Below are 24,458 nucleotides of genomic sequence, written 5' to 3'. Positions count from 1 at the left end.
ACCCACTGGCTTTCCGGAACTCATGCTGCCAGGCTTTCCTGCTACCTCTCCAGTCATGCCATCTCAGTCTACTGTGTAGACTGTTCCTTCTCAGCCTGTCTTGTAAATGTTGATGCTCCTCATGGTGGCTACCAAGGTCATTTCCTGCTTTGCTGTAACTTCTCCTAGGCAACGTCATCAATGCTCCATGATTTCCATGTCCAGCTACAGGCTGATCATCACAAATTTTCATCTCTAGTCTCTACAGCTTGCCTGAAATTATGCATCCTTCCGTTGGCTGGAAAATTCCACCTGGATGTCCCATAGGTTCCTCCCACCTGAGATACCCAGGCTCATAAGATTCTCAGCGAATGGCTCCACTGTCCACCTGATTGCCCAACAGAAACCTTGAATTCATTATTTCTCAATATCTTTTGTGTTTTTCTAGAAAAAAAATCATCTATTTCACCAAGATTGTAAATGTTTTAGTGTAGATTCTATACAGTAGTTGTTTAAAATTTCGAATCTCCTATCCATGGTGCAATCCCTTCCCTTCTTGTTATAATTTTATGAATAATCGTAGTTCTAATTTTGACTTCCTTTAATTCCAATAAAAAGATACTAAAATTTCTATGTAGTTGAGCATTAAATTGCTAGTTGCTTATTCTAGTCAACTGCACTGGATTCAAAAAGGTGGCCCACACAATATCTGTCTTTTGGAACACAGGGTTTTTTATTCATTAATATATATCAGTATTGTCTGTATTCATGGGTAATGCTTTAATGTTTTATTTACTATATCTTTTTATCACATTATTTGACACATTTTATCAATTTTTTACTACTATGAACCTCTTTCCACATTCTCCTTGTATTTCTAACAGTTTTAAAATATATATTTTTCACTAATGATTTGAAAGATACACATCTTGTTATAATTTGAAGGAGTACCTTTAGATTTCTCTAAAAACATTCTTGTATTTTTCTAATTATTGGAGTCTGTTGAGTCCCTGCATATATAAGGAATTTTGTTTCCCTCCAATTCTTCCACCTCATTCTCTCCACTTTTACATTTTTGCTGACAGTTTATCATCCTGGGCTGATATTACTATTATTAGATTTTCTAAGATCTGTATCTTTTAGAAACTGTTTTTCATATATATATTAAGTCTTATCACCATAGTAACAATGATTTAGATACTTTATACTTAACAGCTTTCTCTGCTGATCACCAATCCTGTGATACCACAACTTTTCCCTTCTTGCATTTCTTTACCGATTCAAATCCCCAATAGTCAGATGACACCAGGAAGAATAAGAGTTGAGTTCTGTCTGGGCTATCTTTCTGTCTTTCTTGCACAAAAGTGACAGCTGCTCTGGATACAGAATTGTTAAGCACACCCTTTCTCATTCAAGATCAAATTGCTGCTTGTGCTACTTGTTCTCACACCTCAGTGTGGGAACAGGAGATGCCTTGGGATTTTTTTTCCAGGTCTCCTTCATTACCTCCTAGTCCCATCATTCTTTCCTGGAGAAGAATGGCCAGCTGGAGTCCACGTGCCCGCCAGCACAAGCTGGTCTGCACACACCAGCGCAAGGGCACAAAATTTCTGGCATATTGAAGACTCCAGTCTAGCGACAAGCATTAATACCAGATTTTCCCTATTTTCAGTGTTTTCCTAAAAATATCCTTCGATATATTCCGGGGGTGGGAGGCAGATTAAATACTTGCACTCACAATACCGCCTTACCCAGAAACACATGTAAGAATAGCTGTACGAATATTTGGAATCATTATGTGAACTTTATTTCCACTTAGCATTGCAATGTTAGTAATTTAAAAGCCTTTTTCTTTAATATCAGGATATTTAGTGGCTATAATACTCAATAATGAAAACTGTTATTACCACTGATAGAACTTACTGAAGGCTTACTGTGATACAGGCATTCTGCTAACCCTTTTACCTACATTAGCTCATTGAATTCTGATTACAACCCTGTGACGTGGGTTTTATCCCCATTGCAGTGAAGTGTCAGGTGGTGACAGTGGCATGTGTACCCTGTTTCTCTAACTCCAAAGCCTGTGCTCCTAACCTTTTCTGCTGCAGAACTAGACACGTTCCTTCCATCCTTCTCTCTGCTTCCTCCCCAGCTTCAAGCAAAGCACTGCAGAGGCCCTGCCTGGGTCACCTGACTCATTTCTTTCTGAGAGTGGAAGGCCCCATGTGGTATCAACCAGCAAACACAAACAGCTGCCCAGGGCTGCAGGGCAAACAGATTCGGTGACAGAATTCTCAAAATTCATCACTGCTTCATTTTTTTTTTTTTTTTTTTTGGAAATATGCACAATTTGTTATTGAAGGTACAGATTTCCTCAGATGGAGAAAACGGAAACGTTACAGATACAGGTAGGCTCCCAACATGCTGAATACAAATTAAAGAAATATCCCATAAGGTAGAAAATCAAACCCCTCCTCGTCTCTGTGTTTTGTCTTTGTCCCTTCCTGGGCATCTGCATGCTTGCTGACTCTCGCGAGAGCACTGTGAAACCCCTCCACACTCCCACATCCCACCACCACCCTCCTGATTCCTCTGTCCTTCCTGTGGCTCACAGAGGAATGCTCTGAAGTTAGGCTCTAATCAGCACACAGAGGTGGGATGGAGATGACACCTTTCACAGAACTTATCACCTGCGTATAGCCCATTGTTCTCCCCAACCGGACTGAAAACCACCAGGACAAAAAGGGTCATGTCTAGTTTCTCTTGACCTCCCTTCTTTCCCCTCTCCAGCCCCCACCTTTGACATGGCAAAGTATCTTCACCACACTGGCTTAGCAATTCATGCTTCAAACTGAAACAATGAGGCACAATTGTCGGTTTTTAGGTTGATTGTGTGGGGGCAGGTCTCTGCCAGACTCCATAAACCGTGGGACGGGTCATGTGTGTATCCAAATAAGAAAAAAGTTCGTGAAGTACACTGTCATCTATGTGGACAGGGAATAATCTCTTTCTCCTTCTTTCTTTCTACACACACATGCACACACACGCGCGCACACACACACACTCTCATACAAACACAATTTCGTAATTTAATCAAGTGCATGTCTGAAGTTGAAATCACGAAGTTAAAACATCTCAGACTCAGCCAACGTAAGAGGAATTCTCCTCCATAAAAGGAAAACCCAGTCAACCTCAGTGTTCCAAATATCAAGGTCTGGTCTGATAACATTCACTTTTGTTCCAGACTGACTTCCAAAATGACCGGTTGCTTTTGCATCTTTTAGATTCAGCTTCACCTTGAATCCAAGCTTCCCCCTTCCCGCTCTCCCTCCCCACCTCCTGGGTGTTCTCTGGTTTTTCGGGCCTGGTGTGAGCCAAGTAAATCCCAATTAGCTAATGAGGTGCCCAAGACCAGCACCAAGACTGTCTCCAAGGGCCAACCATGCCATTAACCGCCATCATCAGTGTAAATTTACAACCTCGCCTACCACATGGAGTGCAGGACGCTGTGAAGTTCTGCCAACCCTTCGGCTGACAGGGACACAGAGAAATGCTGGCAAGGCAAAAACAGAGTAAATTAAAAATACGCTTCAATCTATAGGCTCTGTTTATCTATGTCTTTCTTTAGTAATATAACATTAAGGTAAAAGGTCATATCCCCACTGAAATATAATTTATATTTACCTTTTATTAAATAATTATGGCATGGCATAAAGTTAAATATTACAGAAGCTAATCAAGAGGGAATTCAATAGAGAAAACTCAGACATGAGAATTTCGTCTTTGCTATACATAGACTGTCGTAATCCTCCACTGGGAGTCATTCGGGTTTGCTTAAGGAGTTTAATAATACACATTTCAACTGCCACAGAATCTAAATCCCATTTGGATCAGCCTCGAAAAACTTTCATCAATACCTTGAGATTTCATAATATTTCTCCTGAGAGCCTGGGTCTTATGTGTCATTTCTCATTTTGATTGCGGGTATAATATATGAGGTTACTTACGTATATCTTGGACCCAACAAATAGATATAAACTATAAGCAATGTGTGAACAGTTTTCTTTTTTTAAGTAAATAGTATATAACCAAAAATATCTACTGGGAACCACTCATTTTTAAAAAAAAAATAAAAGCTGGCCAGCACTCAATATTAATTTTCCCAAAGGATGGGTGAAATGTATGATTTTATTTTCTTTCTGTATGATTTTATTTTATTTATTCTATATAATTTTATTTTACTTCTTTCTATATGATTTTTTTTTTTTTTTTGAGTTGGAGTCTCACTCTGTCGCCCAGACTGGAGTGCAGTGGCCGCTCCCGGCCACCGCAGCCTCGACCTGCTGGGCTCCGGCGATCCTTCCGCCTCAGCCTTCCAAGTAGCTGGAATTACAGGCATGCGCTACCATGCCCAGCTGATTTTTTGATTTATTGTAGAGATGAGGTCTCGCTGCCCAGGCGGGTCTCGAACCCACGGGCTCAGGCAATCCACTCACCTCAGCCCCCCAAAGGCGCGGGATTACAGGCTGAGCCACCGAGCCTGGCATTATGATTTTATTTTCTTTCCTTAAGATGGGCATAGCATACAGATAATGCTTACCCCATCTTATGCTTCTATTTCTGTTCCCTCAAGAATATAGGGGAAACTGGCTAATGTAGAGAGGGGCTCTGTATTAGCCCTCAAAAATTCAGCCTTGACATAGCAGGCAAGAGGTCATTTGCGCCCTTGATCAATGGAGGTATGAATCATAAAGATGGCGACATCAAGGCCTGATCAATTTTTGTTGCGGAAATTTGAGAGCAGAGTAAAATGAGGGAAGATCTGAGGGCCCAATCGAGCTGCCATGCTGGCAATGTTGGCAGATCACACCACTGGCCCAGGTTTCACCTCTACCCAGCAGGGAGCCTTCACTTGGGACCTGGGTTTACCCTGGAGTCTATGGATGGCCATTAAGGAGGCTGAAATGTAGAAATTTGGAGCCTAGCCATGTGTTTGCACACATGTGCCTTTATCTGCAGAAGAGGATTTTCACTTTTATCAAATGTTTACAGAGCCCATGGCCCACAAAGGGTGACATTCCAGAGAACTAGAGGATCCCTGCAATCCTAACTCTAAATACCAACTTTCTTCAAGAGTAAAGAAAACCACTATGAGTCTTGCTCTTCCCATTCCAGAAAACCAAAAAACAAAACCAAAAAACCCTAAAACCTACATGATGTGATTGCCAAATAAACACCAGATCAGAAGGTAGACCTTGATATTCAATGGAGGAGAAAATACACATATCAGGAACACCTGCATTTCTTTCTCTTTTTTTTCTTTGTACAGCAATAACCTGGAAAAAAAAAATCCTATTGAGGAAATGAATCTGATTTTTAGTTAAAAATACCCAATTCAGACACCCAAAACTGATCTGAGTACAATTATTCCCTGTTCTGACTGGAAACAGGTTGAATCTGCCATGTGGCTTTGATCAAAGAGAGGACAGGAAGGTGTGAAACTCCGTAGTTTTTGAAGGAATTTAGATAAACATGGAAGAGCCCCTGCCCTCATGCCCCTTTAGGACTTCTCCAGTCTCCTCTTCCCTTGACAGTGTCCATGTCTTCGTAGTACTTTGATCCTACATGTTGATTCCACGAAGCCTTCCTTCCATGTGCTATGGTGTTGCTTTCCCTCTCTCCCTCCTCCTCTTCCCAAATTCCTGGCCCCATCATCTCCCTTTTGTCCTGCTCCTCATGTATCCAACATTCAAAGGCTACATTAAAGTAATCTTTTAATGTTCCTCAGTTAAATTTTTTCATAGCCGATGATGGCGTGCTGGCGTAAAGCTGATCCTGGCTTGGGAATCTTCCTTAGATCCCAACACTGATGAATAATACCACCTTCACCTGGCCACCTGGCCAGGCGGGGCTTTGCTTTATTTCTCTGCAAAGACAAAAGGTGGGGCGAAACAGCCTCCAAGACCCCTCATAAGCTCTGGCATTGTATAATTCTAGGTTATTATTGATTCGAAAATGTGGCATTCTTCTCTGAGGAGCAGAGATGAGTGGGGTTGAAGTCACAGGCTGTTGAATTAAGTCGCCTTTGACTTTGGCTGCATTGAACTCACTCCAACATCCTTTTGCTTCAAGGCTGCAGAAGTTCGCTGTCGCCAATTTAAAAACAAAAGGGAACAAAGGTAATATAGGAACACACTCTTAAGAGGTGGCACCCGCCTTTGTGGACACAGGGACAAGAAATACGAGGAGAGAACCAACAGTGCATGAGCGGAAGATTAGATTGAAGCCTTTGATATTTAATTTTAAATGAAATATTAATTTAATATTTAATTACGCTTTGGTTCCGAGAAAAACTGCAGCAGCAAGACAGATTGTTTGAAGAAGGGAGTAATATACATGGTTAAGGAGACAACTGTAAAAATTAAAGATAAATTTCAAGGGTAAATCTAAATGCCACAGCGGAGCAGTTATGAATATGCTCCTGCTCTCCGTGATGTGTATTTAGAATATTATAGCCAAGAGCACAGGTCCATTAAGGGCCTGGGAGGTCTCTAGTGAAACAACAGCTCCCTATTCTGGGGCTAACAACGGAGACATCATTTCTCAGACTCAGCTGGTTGATGGATCTGAATTTCACAAGAGTTGGGGTGGAGGCAACTTCAGTAAAAGTACAGACTACCAGGAGGGCCATGGCTTCAACCTGCTCCCAGTCTGCACAGGGAACAATTGTACTCGGGCCAGTTTTGGATGTCTGAATTGGGTATTTTGAACTAAAAATCAGATTCATTTCCTCAACGGGATTTTTTTTTCCAGGATAACGCTGCAGCAAGGAAAAAAAAAAAGAAAAAAGAAATGCAAAGTGGATGAGCTATTAACATTTGAAATCCGGCTTGCACATCTGTGCAGCGCAGCTTTATGAAGGCAGGACCCCATGACTCGTGCAGAGCCTTGGGGAGGAGGCTGTTTGGGGTATGGTTTGGGGGTTTGTGAAAAAATCTAGGCCTCTCATTTTCCCTCCCAGCTGCCTCCTGCTCTTGCCATATTCCTACTGATGAATACTTTCTCCCAAATAAGGTAAAAGATAAGAAGTATTCTGGGTGAGGAGATTAGTTAACATGAATTATTTGGTTTTTCAGTATGTCACAATTAGCCGGGCTGTCTTTGTCAGCCTCTGAGTTCTACTGCACGCCTTGTAAAGCGCCTACTCTGTGTGCACTTGGACAAGCTGGGCCCCAGTTGGTCTCTTCTGTTCCCTTGGGCCATCTTCAATACCTGCTTCCCCCCTTGACCCTCACCTGCAAAACCCACATTCTCAAACTGCCTTGGCCTTCTCTGTCTCCTACAAAACCCTGATTTCTAATCTAGACCAAGATATAAAGGGCACGATGTGACAGGTCTTTCCAGAAGAATTCACAGTTTCCGGAAGAGAAGACACACCAAGAAACCCACCACTGATTCAACAGCAATGAGCAAGGAAGCCTCCTAGAACTCTCCATAGCTACATGTATCTTCCTGCCAGATGCTGACAAGAGTGAATTTTGCTTGTAGGTTTATACTGATAGGCATAAATGCCTTTGCGTGTGTGTGTAATTTTATCTTCTTGGTAAGGCAAGTATATACCCATTTTCTTAGGTCAGAAAAATGACACAAAGGAGAGTTCAGGAATTTCCAAAACTGTTAAGGAATTGCCTGAAAGTTGGGGCACAAATCCTCACCTGTTCTTCACTCTTGTCACCGGCTCTCTTCTAGACAACAGCCCACCCGAGTGCCAAGTTCTCTCAAGTGCCATAAAAATATGGAGCTCGTATTCCTCTGCCTTCTGCAACTTTGGTTATTCATGGAGAGGATAATGTCTATCACTTCTCAGAAATCCGAGGCACTTCACGGGCTCTAAGTCTAGCACACCATGCTGCCTGGAGCCTCTCCCTTCCCGCCTCCTGCTCTTTGAGTCTCCTTCTAGAAAGTTCCACCTAAAAGGAAACACTACCATTGTGTTCAGTGAAAGGACCCGGCCTCATAAGAACCCTCCCACGTGCGGATTACTTTATCCCCCAGAAAGTCTCTGCAACAGAATCAACATTGTGAATAGAACTCAGGTTCCTTCAAACTCATGTCTTTGCTTAAAATACAGATTCTTAGGCCCTCTCGGAAGAGTATGATTTGGTACGTCTGGAATGGCGTCAAGCATGATTCTCACCAAGAGCCAAATCAGAGAAACGCCAATGGGTCTAGCGTAATTAGCCCCAGAGCTTTACAGAGGGAGAAAATGAGGCTCTGAGAGGCCAGGTGACTTGACAAAAGGGCACACAGGGATGGGCGGCAATGCAGCCCCCGAAGGCTGCGCTTCTGGCCGATCCAATGTGTCTCCTCTTGGACCCAGCCCGGACCAGAGTGCTCACTCAGCCCCCACAAATGCTCTCTAGGTTTCAAGTGTTTCTTTTCCTCTGAAACCAAGATGGTCCCCGCACCGCCAACCCCACCCCACTGCCATGCCACTGGAGCTGAGTGTTTTGCCTAGGCCTACAACCCCCTTGGAGCGCCATCCTGCAGAGAGGTACTAGGTATGAGATTGGAGAAGCTGACTCCCAAGGTGCCCAGAGCGCATGGCTCAGTGTTTCAATTTCAGTCCTCAGGAGGCCAGGCTGGAAAGACCAGAGCCCTTTGTCCATCTCCATCCAGAGAAGCAGCTGAGAATCTCCATCCAGGCAACAGGAGCGAGGACCTCAGCCCTGTAGTGCAGCAGCCTGTCACCTCTGGAAGCCACCACCTTTTCAGTCCTCAGATTAAGTCAGTTTTTCATTAGGCAGCGGGAGATCCCGGAGGCCACCAACCCTATGGGTTCTGGAATCCTCTCTGGATGACATCAGCTTCCTGTCTCCATCGCCCGAGGTGCATTTGGCACAGGGACCGCAGGGTGGAAGTTTTTCTAGAGCGTGACCAACCTCCTGACCCATCCTTGGTAGCCTTTGTGTTTCTGGTTACTTCTCCATTTGTGAAAGAACAAAATCCTGAGCCCTTACCTTCCCCACCCCTCACTGCGTCTTCTCAACGGCAGGCTTCTAGAAGAAGCTTCCCCAACTGTCCAGCTGGAGACACTTTGTACCTGAAAACTCAAGTTTCCTGATGTGTGTGTTTCAGTATTTAAACATGTGTGACACTATTTTGTATCATACTTCCTTCTTCTAATTTTGTATTACAATCATTTAATTCTATTAGAAAATAATAGACACAAATAAGCAACAGGAAAAAGTTTTCAATAAATCCACCACCAGGAAACTACTGTTGTAGGATTCCATACCTTACTTGGGTTTTTTTTTGTACAACTGCTCATTTGCACAGATGGATCATACTATATAGACTTTTCAGGATTTTTAAAAACCTATATCACAGATGTCTTTCATGTAAATAAATACCTGTCCATGGCATTATTTTTAACGTCTAAAAAAGCATAAAGATGTTCTGTTATTTATTTAATGAATCCCCTAATGGACACTAAGGATGTTTTCAATTTCACTACAATAAACAGTGCTCCAGCAAATAGCCTTCAGGCAAATGCAATTATTTCCTAAGTACACATTCCTAGGAGCAGGATTGCTGGATCAAAGTGCACATACATTTGCAAGGCTGGTGCCTATCCCCATTGTGTTCCTACAGTCGTCTGTTAGAAAGTCCCCACTGCCTTCTAATTTTGCCAACCTGGGTATTTTCGTTTGTCTTTTTAAAAAAAGTCTTTGCCAACTTGATAGGGCAAAAAATGTAATCCTCTTGTTTTCCTAATTTGCATGTATTTGATTATTAATGTTGCGATTTTCTTACATGTTTATTGCTTAATGGCATTTTTCCTGAACTAACTCCTGCTATTACTTGCTAGATTTCTATTTGGGTATTTGTCTTTTCCTCTTTCATTTTTAAGATCACTAACTTTCTTTTTTTTTTTTTAAGATCACTAACTTTCATCTCTTTATCCCCAACGCACCGCATGGTGGATGCATTCAAATGAATGAATTATTGTTTCTTATTTAAAATTTTTTTGGCCAGGCTTGATGACTCAGCTCCCAGCACTTTGGGAGGCCGAGGTGAGTGGATTGTCTGAGCCTGTGGGTTCGAGATCAGCCCGGGCAACATGGCGAGACCTCGTCTCTACAATAAAATCAAAAATTAGCCGGGCATCATAGCACACGCCTGTTGTTCTGGCTCCCTGGAAGGCTGAGGCGAAAGGATCGCCTGAGCCCAATGGGTTGACGCTGGGGTGGCCGTGAGTGTGTCCCTGCACTCCAGCCTGGGTGACAGAGTGAGACTCTGACTCAAAAAAAATTTTTTTTTATAGATGTAGGGGGTACAAGTCCAGATTTCTAACACGCATATATTGCGAAGTGGTGAAGCCTGGGCTTTTAGTGAACCTGTCACTGAAATAGTGAACACTATACCCAATAGGTAATTTTTTCAATCTGCACCCTCATCCTGCCCTCCCACCTTCTGTAGTTTCCAGAATCTATTTATACATGGGCTGATGTGTCATACAGAGCAAATACATTCCCAGTTTGTCCTTTCCCTTCTGATTTAATGCCTGACACTTTGGCATGCAAAAATTCATTTCTTATTTTTATATTTAAAAAATTTTTTTATTTGAGTCAGGCTCTCTGTCGCCCAGACTGGAGTGCAGCGGCATAATCACGGCTCATGGCGGCCTCGACCTTCTGGTCTCAGGTGATTCTTCCTCTTTAACTTCCCAAGTAGCTGGAACTACAGGCACACATCACCATGCCTGGCTTAATTTTAAAAAATTTTTGTAAAGATGAGGTCTTGCTATGTTGCCTAGGCTGGTCTCAAACTCAGAAACTCAAGCAATCCTCTCACCTCAGCCTCCCATAAGTGCTGGGATTACAGGCATGACCCACCACACCTGACCATTTGTTTTATATGTAATCACACCTTTGCTTGATAGTCTCTGTTTTTAGGGTCAATGTCAGCAATGCTCAAGATTGTAATTATTTTTTAAGTCTATAATCTTTTAAATGTCTACATTTTAATATCTTTACATTTTAATATTTAATGTCTACATTTAAAATATACATATTTTTTGAGTTGGAGTCTCACTCCATCCCCCAGGCTGGAGTGCAGTGGCACACTCACGGTCACCCCAGCATCAACCTGCTGGGCTCTGGCAATCCTTCCACCTCAGCCTTCCAAGTAGCCGGAATTACAGGTACACACTCCCACGCCCAGCTAATTTTTGATTTATTGTAGAGACGAGGTCCCGCCAAGTTGCCCAGGCTGGTCTCGAACCCGCGGGCTCAGGCAATCCACTCGCCTTGGCCTTCCAAAGTGCTGGGATGACAGACTGAGCCTCCGAGCCTGGCCAATTAAAAGTATTTAATTTGAATCTATCTTAGTGTATGACAGAAAATTTAAAATCTAAGTTTTTCTTTTAATGCTTAGCTCATCGGCCCAAGACATTTGCTAATCATTCCATCTTTTCCACACTGACCTGACCTGATTCTTCACCTGTTCTAATACTCAAGTATTTAAATTCTTAATGTGTGCAAAATCCGTTTGTTTTTAAAGTTTTTTCTTTTGGGGCATGCCACTTCTATATGTTCCTACAAAGCCCCATATTCTTTTAATTATTGAAACTCAAAATAATGTCTTGTAGGGCAAGCCCCTCTCATTTTTCAGAATCCTATTTTAGCACCTTTCTTTCCAGGTGAACCTTTGTAAAGTTTCCCTAAACATTTTGTTGGTATTTTGATTGGCACTGTGCTAAGTGTATTCATTAATTGACATCTTTACAATATTAAATCTTCCCACCTTCCCGCCAGCTGGAAGTATTTTGTCCTTCCTCTGAACTCCCTTAGTACGTTATACCTTTGAAAAAAAATCACTTTCTAAACTATACCCACCCAATGTTTCAACTCTGAAACCTGAGAGTCATCCCTTCCCCTCCCCTCGCCAACCTTCACCCCATCCAATCAATCATCAAGTCCCGTCAATGCTGCCTCCTAAATTTCATCCACTTCTGCCTGTCCTCACCACCAGCACTCTTGCCCAAGCTGCCTTGATTGCTAGCCTGGGCCACCACACTGGCCTCCAACTGACCTCCCTGCATCCACTCTGGCTTCCAAGTCATTCTCTGGCCCTGCGGCCAGAACAACTCTTCAAAAGGCCAATCTGACCATGGCAGTAGTCCCATAGCTCCCTATGGCACCTGGGGAAGAGCTGAAAAAACAGGCCTTGATGTGACCTGGCCCCTGCCCTCCCTTCCAGCTTGAAGCCAGCCTCTTCTTTCTGCCCTGTTCATAGGGGCCATAAAATACATCCCCTGCTCTTTCCCACCCCAGGGCCTTTGCATACTGTTTCCTCTGTCTATCCTAAGTCCTCCCCATCACCTCAGTTTGAGAAGGTTTGATTCCCTCGGCATAGAGCCCCAACATCCTAGATAGCTCCTTTTCAGCACTTATCACATGTGCAATTCCTTGTTCAATAAAATCAAAACTTAGCCAGGCGTGGTAGCCCACGCCTGTAGTTCTGGCTCCTTGGAAGGCTGAGGCAAAAGGATCGCCTGAGCCCAGTGGGTCGATGCTGGGATGGCCGTGAGTGTGCCACTGCACTCCAGCCTGGGCGACAAGTGAGACTGCAACTCAGAAAAAAACTTTTTTTTAATAGAAGTACAGATTTCTTACACGCATATATTGCGAAGTGGTGAAGTCTGGGCTTTTAGTGAACCTGTCACTGAAATAGTGAACACTATACCCGATAGGTAATTTTTTCAATCTGCACCGTCATCTTGCCCTCCCACCTTTTGTAGTTTCCAGAATCTATTTATACGTGGGCTGATGTGTCATACAGAGTAAATGCATTCCCAGTTTGTCCTTTCCCTTCTGATTTAATGCCTGACATCTTGACGTGTGAAAATTTATTTTTCATTTTTATATTTAAAAAATTTTTTATTTGAGTCAGGGTCTCTGTCACCCCGCCTGGAGTGCAGTGGCATAATCACGGCTCATGGCGGTCTCGACCTTCTGGTCTCAGGTGATCCTTCCCCCCGTCAACTCAGACTTCAAGACAACAACACTGATAATAATAATATTTATAATAAATACTTTTTGAAGAATAAGATAAGGGTCATTTTCTCCACTCTCTATCCCAGGTATTTTCCATGCAGACTTGTGCTATATCTGGCTTTATCAGCGTGTAAGCGTTAAATTTTCAGGAACTCTGTGAGCCAGTTGATGTTACATGGGTAGCTTAAAATTAGTCACGGAGGGAGTCATTTGCACCACGGAAATCAGTAAATGCTACAAACTCATGCTCTTTTTATTTTTTTCTAATCCCCTTCTTCCTGGAAAACTGGCTGTTAAACCTTTACCAGCCCACCTCGGTTGCCATGCACTGTATCATTTAGTCCTCGCCTCGGCTCAGAGAGGCAGGCAGCCCATTTTACAGATGAGGAAAAGAGGTTAAGCCATCTGTTCAAGATTTAAGAACAGTACTAGAGGCAAGCCATGCTGTGAATCCAGGCAGTCTAACTCCAAGAGCATTACCACGTCATTATGTCTAAGAAGGTGGGAGACACTGCTTTGTCCTGTCTCCAACAGACCCAGCCCCTACCACAACATTGCACACAGTACATATGCTCTATAAAAACATGTTTTGTGAAAACCCCATGAATGTCTCAGCACACAAGAAAAGAAAGCTACTGGATGACACCAATTGCTGAACAGAGACCCTAAGCAGGATGGCCAGAGGCCTGAATCTCTGTCCTGACCCTACCTTTCATTCAACGGGCAGTTACAAGTGAGTCACTTCTCCCCGGGTCTCAATTTTCTCTTCTGCAAAAGAGAGACTTTGACCCGGATGATCTTCAAAGTCTCTTCATCTCTAAAGTTCTTTGAATTTCCTTGGCACTGTGTTTCCAAGATCTGTAGGCCACAGCCCCCTCCATTCTGTCTGGGAAGTTCCTATTTTGCTTTGAAAAATGTCACTCTGTTGCTACCTCCTCTGGGAAGTCTGCCCTGATTCTTCAAAATTAATCACTCCCTGCTCAGCGCCCCCTATAACCTTTTTTGCTTTTATATGTCTTATTTTTTGTTTACTCTTTAGAGAATGAATCTAATTACTGTCATCTAAAAGCTGTAAGCTGCTGGAGGCATGCTTCCATTATGGCTTTTGCTACTTGAGTGTAATTTTCAGCACATGTTTGTTGAGTGAATATCTGGATTGCATTGATACCTGAGTCTTACCTTCAGAGATGTGTATCTAATGGGTCTCTAATTGGTCTGGGGTCTGACGTGGGCATGGACTATCTAAAGCGCAGCCAAGGGCAAGAATCTCTGCCTTTAGAGGAAGTTGACACACGTAGCCCTACTGAGTATTGAGCTCATTCTTTACTCCTGCAGAGAATTAAAGCCTGGTTGCAATGTGCTTGCTCTTATACCCGCCTGTCTCCTCATAGGCTAGCTCCATCATCCATGTCCGGGGGTGCCTGAAACACCAAGGATGCCAGAAGCCCTACATGCGGAAAGCGCCCTGGAATGAGACCCGTTCTTCACCTGGCCTGGTTCCCTCCTACCCTGACCCTTCCCTCTCAGCTCCCTCACAGGTCCCCCCAAACCATCCTGAACCCGCCACGCTGGTGTTCCCGAGGTGGCGTATTGAGATTTCTTCCACCTTGTAGCTAGACCTCCTTCCGTGGCGAGCTCATCCAGCCCCAGGCTTTCAGTCCTGCCCAGATGCCGATGGCTCCATTGCCCGTCACCCTCCATGTCTTCCCATCCCAACCCCTTGCCCTGCCTGCCTCTCCCACTCGTTCCCCATGCCCCTTTGCCCCACCGACTGTACTCCAGCCACATGGGCATTCTCGCTCTTCCCCAATGGCACCAAGCTCCTTCCCACTTCTCGGGCTGCCATCTTCCCGTGTTCTCTGCCTGGGATGCACCCCCATAGAGTCATGGACTTCTAGAGTCTGTTTCAGCGAATACCAGTCAACCAAACAGAAAACGCAGCCCTGAGGAGTCCCTGGGACAGAGAGAAGGTGATGGGAATGGTGCAAGAGAAGAGGATCAAGGGATATGGAGGAAAGGGGGACAGATTTCCACAGCTGGCCCCTTCCTGGGATTCAATATCTGCTCAGAGTCCTGAAGTTCCCTACTGAGAGAGGCCACCCTGATCACCATGACCAATGCTCCCTCACTCTCCTCTTACTTCTCACTGTCTGAAATAATATTTGTTTTCTTGGTTGCCTGTCTCCCCTTCTGTCATATAAGCTTTGTTAAGATGGGGGACTTTACCTCACTCACGTCTGCATGTCTGAGCCTAGAACTGTGCATGTAATAAATACTAGTGTGAGTGAATGAATGGACTGTGTCCCTTTGGGAACTAGAACAGTAACTTTTTTATTGTGGCTGCAATAGAATCTTCCACAGATCCACAAGAAATAACCCCTGAGATGTGCTTCTCTCAGGAGAGAAAATTCACACACAAAATTTAAATAAATATACGTAAAAGTAACTGACTTCCATCTACTCCTAATTGATGGCTAACCAGACATTTACACTTTAACAAGAGCAGGAATCTGAATCCAAATGAGAGAATATAATATATATAAAATAATGTTATTAAAAATGTGTAATATGCTTGCTATATTTTCTTGGTTTCTTTCTTTCTTTTTCCACACCTCTTATTTTCTCTTTCAAAGTACATCACCCTTGTCGAGCTCCCTGCCTTTGGCTGTTCCCCAACTGACTCAGTTTTTAGATCAACATCGTTCCTTTTTCCTAAGATAACACCTTTGAGTTACTCTTCCTTGCACAGAAATCCTCAATGTCTTTTTATTTCTTGTCAAATCAAGTCTAAAAACTCTTACAGGGTCTCTTTTTTCTTTATTTTTTTAAACACGGTGGTAAAGTACACATACCAAAGAATGTACCATCTTAATCATTTGTTTTTTTTTTTGAGTTGGAGTCTCCCTCTGTCTCCCAGACTGGAGTGCAGTGGCCGCTCCCGGCCACCGCAGCCTCGACCTGCTGGGCTCCAGCGATCCTTCTGTCTCAGCCTTCCAAGTAACCGGAATTACAGGCATGCGCTACCAAAGTTAAATTTGTAAAGGTGTATTCCGAAAATAAGCTGTCATGCTCATCTCCCAGACCATGCAGAAGTGCCTTAAAGTAGAATACAAATTTAGAATTGAGACTAGACTTCTCTCATTCAATGTCTATCACTCAGTCTGCTCTTTCCAAACTAGTAGAAAGACCTAGAAACATTAGGATGATTATATAGCAGAGAGGCAGGAACTACAGTAAAGGAGAACCAGACACCAGCCTCCCCAGAATCCTTCTCTCACCTACCTGTGTAAATGAACCTTCCCGGGGCTCCTTTGCAGAACTGTTTGGATTTATAAGATAATGTCACCTCCACGACGCCGGGAATGTGTCGAGGTGGAGTCTGCACTCTGATGGCATGAGGGGTTATTAGCTGAGGATGAACAGGCAGGAAAATAAAACACCCATTAGACAAGCCATTCCTCCTTCTTCTCCCCTGGGGCTTATCTCTGCTCTAGTCTGATCAGAGTAGCCACGGCACTCCAAATGCATTGAACGGCCAGCCCTGTCTCTGTGCCTCTCACCTCTTTCTCTCACCCTGGAATTTCCTCTCAACCCAAACTGCCTAGGTCCTTTCCTTCCTACAAGTCCAGCTCAAGTCCCTGCTACCTCTGGCTACCCACCCCTGGAATCATTCCCACCACCGAATTCCTATAAGGATTGTGACTTCAAGTATTGATTTTGCCGAGCTCAACTTAGCTCCAACCCTTATCTTTTTGTAATGTGTATTATATGATTACAAAAATAAGAACATATCTCATTTAGAAAATTTGGAAATTACAGAAAAATAAAAAGAAAAATATGAACATTGCAGAGACAGTCAAGATTAATATATGGTGTGTTTCTAGTACTTTTCTATGGATGTGTGTTACATGATTAGATTTTACATTCATGGGCACTGCTGTACTGATTTTTTCCATTTAGCATGATAGCATAAGCCTATCTCTTTCTCCTGAGTCATTCAAATTTTTTCAAAACAAAATTTTTTTTTTAGTTGGAGTCTCACTCTGTCACCTAGGCTGGAGTAAAGTGGCATGCTCACGGCTACCACAGCCTCGACCTGCTGGGCTTAGGTGATCCTTCCGCCTCAGCCTTCTAAGTAGCTGGAATCACAGGTGTGCGCTACCACGTCCAGCTTATTTTTTGATTTATTGTAGAGACGAGGTCTCACCAACTTGCCAAGGCTGGCCTTGAACCCCCGGTCTCAGGCAATCCTCTCGCCTCAGCCTCCCAAAGTGCTGGGATGACAGGCTGAGCCACCGCATCCAGCCTCAAAACATAATTTTTAATGGTAGAGTCATATTCCATCATTTATTTTGACCATCCTCCTATTATTTAATATCTAGACCATTTATAATGTTTCGTGATTTTAAGTAATAACGCAAATTGATCTTTTTTAAAGGTTTCATTCCCACAATTTGTATGACTTCCGTGTCCTTTGATCCTTGGCTCATGGTAGGTACTCGATCAAGTGTGGTCCAGGAATGACTAGTTTCCTCAGGTCAGAGCGATAGTTGGGCCAAAGGAAACCAGGGAAGCAAATCGCCTACCTCGCTCCATACAAGCATGGTCCCAAACACCACTTGGAGACCATCAAAGAAGTTGTCGCCAATGATGATGACCATGGCACCTCCTGTGGTCCAGCCTTCGCTCGGGCTAATGGCTTTGATGCAGGGGGTCGCTGGGAAGATGGGAAATAAAGTCAGGTCTGTCCTTAGATGGCTGCAGTGAGGAGTTTGGGGGATGGACTGCTCTCTAAAGCTGTGGGTCATTTCAAGAAGTCTAAGTTTTGACTCGCCATCATACCCTAATTGGTTGTGGGTTTTCACCAAGTCATTAAAGCCTAATGAGTTGGCCGTGATGTACACAAAAGTGAAACACTTAGCTAATTGTGCAAAGGGTGTTTTTAAAACTCTGTTGTTTTTGCTTATATTTTTATAAGTTGATCACACTGGAAATGTGTAAATCCCTTTTCTCTCCCCACCTCCTCTGCCCCAAGATGTCAAGATTTACAAGGCCCGTTAATGTGCTAGAGGGAGAGAAGGAGAAAGCAAAATCTATCGTAACTGAAGAACTTTTTATTTTCAGTTCTATCAAGAGACAATTTCTAATCACTTTCCAAACTCTGTAGGAAGGATTTTTTCCCTCTTCTTCCATATGTTCCAGGCCTCTGGACTTTCCATCCCAACAGGAACCCAATATGGTTTTCAGGCCATAACTAAAGTCAATCCATCACTCCATTTCCAAAGTTGACAGGGTCAAAGGTGGAGGAGAACTTTGGCAGGACTCCAAAAACATGAGCCCCCTTTGAACAGCCAGTCAATCACATCCAATCAGTCAAAAGAAACTGGATGGGTTCCTAGTTCTGAACTCTGGGATTTTCTTCTCCCCTTTCAGTGCCCACTGTGGGAGAATTAACACCACTCCAAATTCTTTACTGATTCAATCATTTTCTTTCAGTTCATTAATTCCTATTTAAAATGATACAAGATACATTTTCAGGTCTGAGTTGGGGTGGGGGTGGGGTGGGTAGTATATAGCAAAACATCACACTAAAATAGTAGCCTAATTTGACCATTCATTCTATATTATAAGGTCTTCCTACACCAGTGAATCGGGCAGTGCGGAAGGAAGAGGAATAACTAAAATGGAACTTACTTAGGTTTGTCAGTTATCTTCATCGACATACTTTAATTTTTTGGACAACTTGAAGTTGAACAGTTACCGGGATTTCTAATTACTTTAATGCACTTGGAAAACTATCCAGAGCAGACCATGATTTCTTCTTGTCCAAGCAAACAAAAATCAATTAGTGTCAGTTTCATTCTGCACATTGTTTTGTTTTGCCCACAATCTGTTTAAGGGCACATCTGACACTTATTCATACATGTCTGGCACTGTAATGTTCCTGTTTAACTAAGATGTCATAGGCCTACATTTGCCTGAAATACTCGTCCTGCAAAAAGAAAAACACAGAACTGCATGGGAGACTGGACGGCCCTAGGACTTAGCACTGGCTGGGAGACGTGTGGGCTTACAGCAGGGCAGGCTGGAGTCTGTGTTTACAACTTCACTTAAAAACTCACATGATGTTGTGTCCTTTATCTGCTCTGACTCTGAGGCATACATGCGCATTTCAAACAAGGAAACGCTTGGAGAACTCCATGCATCCACCACGCTCAACGCAGACAGCCCTACCTTCCGATGGGTCGAGTCTTCGCGCTCTCCGTCCATGCTTAGAGTTGTTATGAACAAACATGTTGTCAGAAACAGCCAGGACGTGTCCATCCACGTTCACCGTTGTTGACAACACAACCTGCATATTTAAAGTAAAAAGAGGGGGTAGCAGCATTAGTTTCATAGGAGGTAGCAAATACACCAAAATTCTGTTTTGCCACAATTCCATATGGCAAATGAGACACAGGACAGAACTTAGGATGGGTTATGTTCTCGACACCTCCACAGGTTTTCCTCCTCCTGTAGTTATGGTAGAATTTACAGAAAAAGGGGAGGCCCTTCACCCAGGCATTGTCATGCTCTTGTGTCCAAACTATGCCCACGTAACAAAGTGGGGAAACTGGCATCTGCCTGCTGGTTCCAGAAACCTAGTTCTCTTTCAAAAGACTTGGACAATTATTCCCAGCAGAACCTCCACCGCAGGAAGCTGATTGTGTGTCATCTAGAAGTTAAGATCTAAATACCAGCTGGAAGGTCACTTCTCCAAGCTAGGGAATGGTTTTTTACGCTTCAGACATGTCCTAACATCATGCTGGACGTGGAGATGCTGGCTGGTGAATTGTCTGTGGTGTCTCTACTCACTAGCCCACTAGATTGCAGTGTCAGAGAAGACAAGGTTGCTGGAATTCAGTGTTGAAAACATAGGATGTGTAGTGTCCAACCAGAGAAGAGGGAATAGGTGGCATGGGGCGTTGGAAGAACCTGGACTTGGAGTCCAAGAGAACTGAATTCAAATCTCAGGTCTGCTGTTCCTTAAGTTGTAACTATAGACTGATTACTTAACCTTTCCAATCTCTGTTTTTTTCTTAACTGTAAAACATAAAAAACCATGCTCATCTCACAGAGCTGAATGAGATATAGTTCAAATAAAAAGAGATACGGGTTGAGCATTCCCAATCCAAAAATCTGCAATGCTCTAAAACCCAAAACTTTCTGAATGCCCACGACTCTCAAAGGAAATGCTCGTTGCAGCACTTTGGATTTGGGGCTTAAGGGTGTTCGACTGATAAGTATGCAATGCAAATATTCCAAAGTCCAAAAAAGTCCAAAATTCAAAAACACTTCTGGTCCCAAGCATTTCGAATAAGAAATACTCCACCTGGAAAATGTAAAGCACCTAGCACAGCACTTGGTGCATGCCAAATTGGGACGAGTCCACATCCTAATTGCCTCATCTACCTTGTGAAGACAGATGACATTACTCATCACGATTCTCCCATGGTCTAAGCTCTGGAGAAGGTTCTCGAAAGGGGGACATGAGGGTAGTTACCAACAGTTACAAGGCCTGGCTCCTACCCACAGAGAGCTTACTTTCAGGCTAGAGAAGCACAGTAAACACGTGAAACAAGCAGCACACAGAACAGTACTGGATTGAGTTCCACCATGTCTGCTGTAGATCAGGGGCATGGAGATCAGCAAAGGCCAGCCAAGCCTGGCAGAAGAAAGTGGACCTGGGCAAATCTACCACCAACTTATAGGTCCCAGGAAGATGAGCCATCCTGATTGTGAGTGTACCTCTCAGCTCGTCTCAGTTGTGCATGGCAATTATTTCTTTTGGAAGGAGTTACGGACATATTCAGACATGTGTACAGACCTGTTGAGGGAGAACACTGAATTGATACATAATGATGAGTTGTGTTTAAAAATGATGCTTCTTGCCTACCCACAAACTAAATTGGTTGATATTCTATTCACAATTGTCCGGCCATTTTTCTTTACTTCCTAGACAAAGTTGGGGAGGTGGTAACATTGACCCTGTCTTACCTCTTAATGTGATAGAGTTATATTAGTATTTTAAAAACTTTTTATTATAAATAACTTCAAGCAAACAAACAGAATAGCAAAACATATCCCCAGTACTTGTCCTCCAGCTTCAAATTGTCAAAATACTGCCAATCTAATTTCATCTACAGTTGTCTCCCCTTATCTTCAAGGGATAAGTTCCGAGACTCCCAGTGGATGCCTAAAACTGTGGATAGTACTGAACCCCACATACACTATGCTTTTTCCTGTCTATAAATGCTCACAATATAGCTTAACTTATAAATTAGGCACAGTAAGAGATTCACAATAGTATCTATTAATAAAATAGAATAATGGCATCACTATATCGTTACAAAGGTAGGTGAATATGGTCTCTCTTTCTCTGTCTCTCAAAATACCTTATTGTACTGCACTATGGGTAACTGAGACCTTGAAAAGTGAAACCACAACTATACTGAACCACACTCCATCCCTTCCTTGATAATGACAATGATCACGGACTTGGGGTTTTTTTGTAGGTAAAATTTGCATACATTGAAATGCACACCTCCTAGCTGTATAACTTGCACCATGATCAGGTTAGAGAGGATTTCCATCTTTCTAGGAAGTTATCTTGTGTTCCTTTCTAGACGTTCCTACGCCCACTATCACCAAGACCACACTCCCGATTTCGTTTTACACTAAAGACAGTTTTTAAGTGGCATCTTTAAAATTTTTTCTGCATGTTTTTTCAATGTAATAGGTTTCAGAAAATCCCTAAAGCCCATAAGTCGAGTCTCACGCCACAGATGAAGTGGGAGCATACGTGAAATTTTACATGGACGTTGTAAGTTTTAATCCTCCAATCCTACAGATAATTCACTGAGCTTCTCCCAAGTGTCAGGTATAATGACAGGTCCTGGGGTTTCAAACAATGCACTTAAAGGAAACTCAGATGTCATCCAGAAAATATCAGTATAATTGCTCACAATCCAGGGGTGCAACCTATCTAGCTCTGAGTCTGTTTTCAATTGTGTCCATGTTAACATGTTAGACTCTAGGAAATGTCCTTCCAGAAAGTTCCTATCACATGGCAGCAACCATAAGACAGAGGCATCCATCACCCTCCGCAAGTGTATGGAGGCTCATGCACTTATCAGGGCGATCCCAGCAAAGCACAAGATCACATCACAGTTGAAGGGAAAGATGGAGCCTCATAGCCACACAGTTAAGTCAAAATGTAAAGGCTGCACACTCTTACCCTCCAAAAATAATAAAAGAAGGGAGAGAAGAAAGGCTTAACCCCCTTTTACAAACTATATGTGTGCGTGTACTTTCAAAAACATAACTGTCACCTCTGGAAAAACAAAACGAAACACAACAAAAAGATGGTGCTTTGGGCTCTGTTAGTGAGCGATCTGAGCCCTGTCTGCGGACTCACATGGATGTAAAGAACCTTCTCTCTGAGGCTGCTTTAATTCATTCCACAAGCTTCTTGTCATGCTGTCCATTAATACTACTCATGCATTCCTGCCACAAAAGATGGGGCTTTTGCGAGCCAGCTGACTTCATCATTGTCCATTTGGGTGGAGTGAGACTTAGTTCCAAAGTGAACATTTCCCGAATGACATACCCTGATGGTTCAGATGCACTTCATTATTTTCTATTAACAATGGAAATAAATTTTAATCTCTCGCTGGCTCGCACTGGCCTCTCATGACAGCAAGGGAATTAACCTGAATTATTTCAGTGTCTGCAAAATTTATTACAAGATTTTAAATTACGTCCAAATGTATGTGCGTGTGCTTGTGTACATGTAGATATGAGGCAAGTTCCAGCTTTTAATACTCCAAATACCTGAGACAGCGAGGTAGCTGGAAGAACCTGCCAATTCGACTGAATTTGCAAGACATAATGGGCTTAATTCACAAACTCTGCAACACGACATCAGATGTGTTTGGTCGTTGTTCCTATGCACAGAGACGCGCATTCAGATACTGACTTTTACATACCTTCTTTCTACTTTTAGAGAAAGGAACGCCACGCAGTGAAGAGACATTGGGTACAGTCAAAGTTTCAAATTTAACTTCCTTCACCATTTTCTGATAAATGATGACAACACTGATATCCTTCTATTCGGGGAAGTTAAAATTTCTGAATGTTTTAGGACTAAAGAAAGTGGAATGTGCATTCCAACATCATCTCACTCCCAGGCCTTCCCCTTCCACAAGCCAACTTCTTTCCCCTAGTGAGTATTTCCTGGGTCACGAAGGCTGACCCTTCCCATCTGGAATCAATCAGTCAACCCCTGACAACTTCCTGAAACACCTCACTCCATTTCCTGTTCTCTCCCCCTTCTCGCTCTCTCCCTGGTTTGGTTTGCTCTTCAAAACTGCAGGCCACAGCAGCTTAATGTTAGAGGGTCAGGCACAGTTAGACTCCAAAACACTACACAAGGACACCTTTGACCTTCAAAAATCTTTACATCTTAGCTAAACAAATCAAGGTCAACATTTCTTACCATTACCTTGTTAACTATTTGTATGCATCTTTGCCCACGGTCTTCTGATCATCTAACCATCAATACCACTTGTTTTCCTAACATCACACACTGATCTGCTCTAAAAGCAGCCCATTTAGTAAGGATAAAAGGTGCCATTCGGCAGTGCCCGAGACTAAAAATTGCCAGCATGATAACACACATCTGGAGAGTATCCCATATGCCTCATCAATGTCTCCTGTCACCTAGACCCGATACCTTGCTTTTTCTAAGGCTGTCAGGCACTCTTGGCACTGCCAGTCTGCTGGCATGGCCCTAAAGAATGCCAATTAGGAATACAGATGTCCATAATTTGTGTGGGATGGACCCCCAGTTTCTGCTGCTGACACCGATGACAGTTTTCATTTATTTCTCAGAGTTGATATATCTGTATTTCAGCTCAAAGCTCTGATAGAAAAGTCTGCAGATCTGAAAACTAAGTCACGGTGGACGGTAGCACTTCTCAACTGGTGTATTTCACCTCAACACAAAAGCAGCAACCGACTTATTTATGACAAGATTCCTTCAAGCCAGGGTTAGAGAAGAAAGAGAAGTCGGGACCAACTAAAATTATTTGCATTTTTTAAAAAGTGAAAATAGTTTTCACTTTTTGCCATTCCTTATTTTTGCTTTGATATGATCTCTAATTTTTGGTGACGCTAGCTTAATAAACATAGACCGATTGGAGGGCGATGGTGGGAGGTCTTGTTTCGAATCATTTAATTATAAGGCAGTGTTAGTTGGTTATACAGAAGCAGAAACATAAGTAAAAAGCCTCTATCTCCTCTTGAAAAATACAAGAAAATTTTAAGAACGAAATGTACAAATATGTCAGCACTCGAGAAAACTGATTGGTTTTCTCA

General features: G+C 42.9%; 1 protein-coding gene across 5 annotated transcripts in view; it reads right to left on the bottom strand.

The window, feature by feature from the left end:
* Nucleotides 1-24,458, bottom strand: part of EBF2 (early B-cell factor 2) — a 208,068-nt gene that overhangs the window by 24,123 nt on the left and 159,487 nt on the right. For 3 of the 5 annotated variants that reach the window (XM_008066843.1, XM_008066842.1, XM_008066844.1), the window contains 3 exons: nucleotides 19,275-19,392; nucleotides 17,627-17,757; nucleotides 16,323-16,449 (listed from right to left, as the gene is read on the bottom strand). In XM_008066843.1, the coding sequence (XP_008065034.1) occupies nucleotides 16,323-16,449; nucleotides 17,627-17,757; nucleotides 19,275-19,392 (376 nt within the window). Of the gene's footprint in view, nucleotides 1-16,322; nucleotides 16,450-17,626; nucleotides 17,785-19,250; nucleotides 19,393-24,458 lie in introns of all 5 variants that reach the window. The other 2 variants (XM_008066841.1, XM_008066840.1) reach the window with 2 other exon arrangements.

The sequence above is a fragment of the Carlito syrichta genome, unplaced genomic scaffold (assembly GCF_000164805.1).
Source record: "Carlito syrichta isolate Samal-C Ts95f unplaced genomic scaffold, Tarsius_syrichta-2.0.1 Scaffold309144, whole genome shotgun sequence".
Lineage (NCBI taxonomy): Eukaryota > Metazoa > Chordata > Mammalia > Primates > Tarsiidae > Carlito > Carlito syrichta.
Note: the sequence above shows the minus strand (reverse complement) of the source record. Positions and strands in the feature narration are given on the sequence as shown.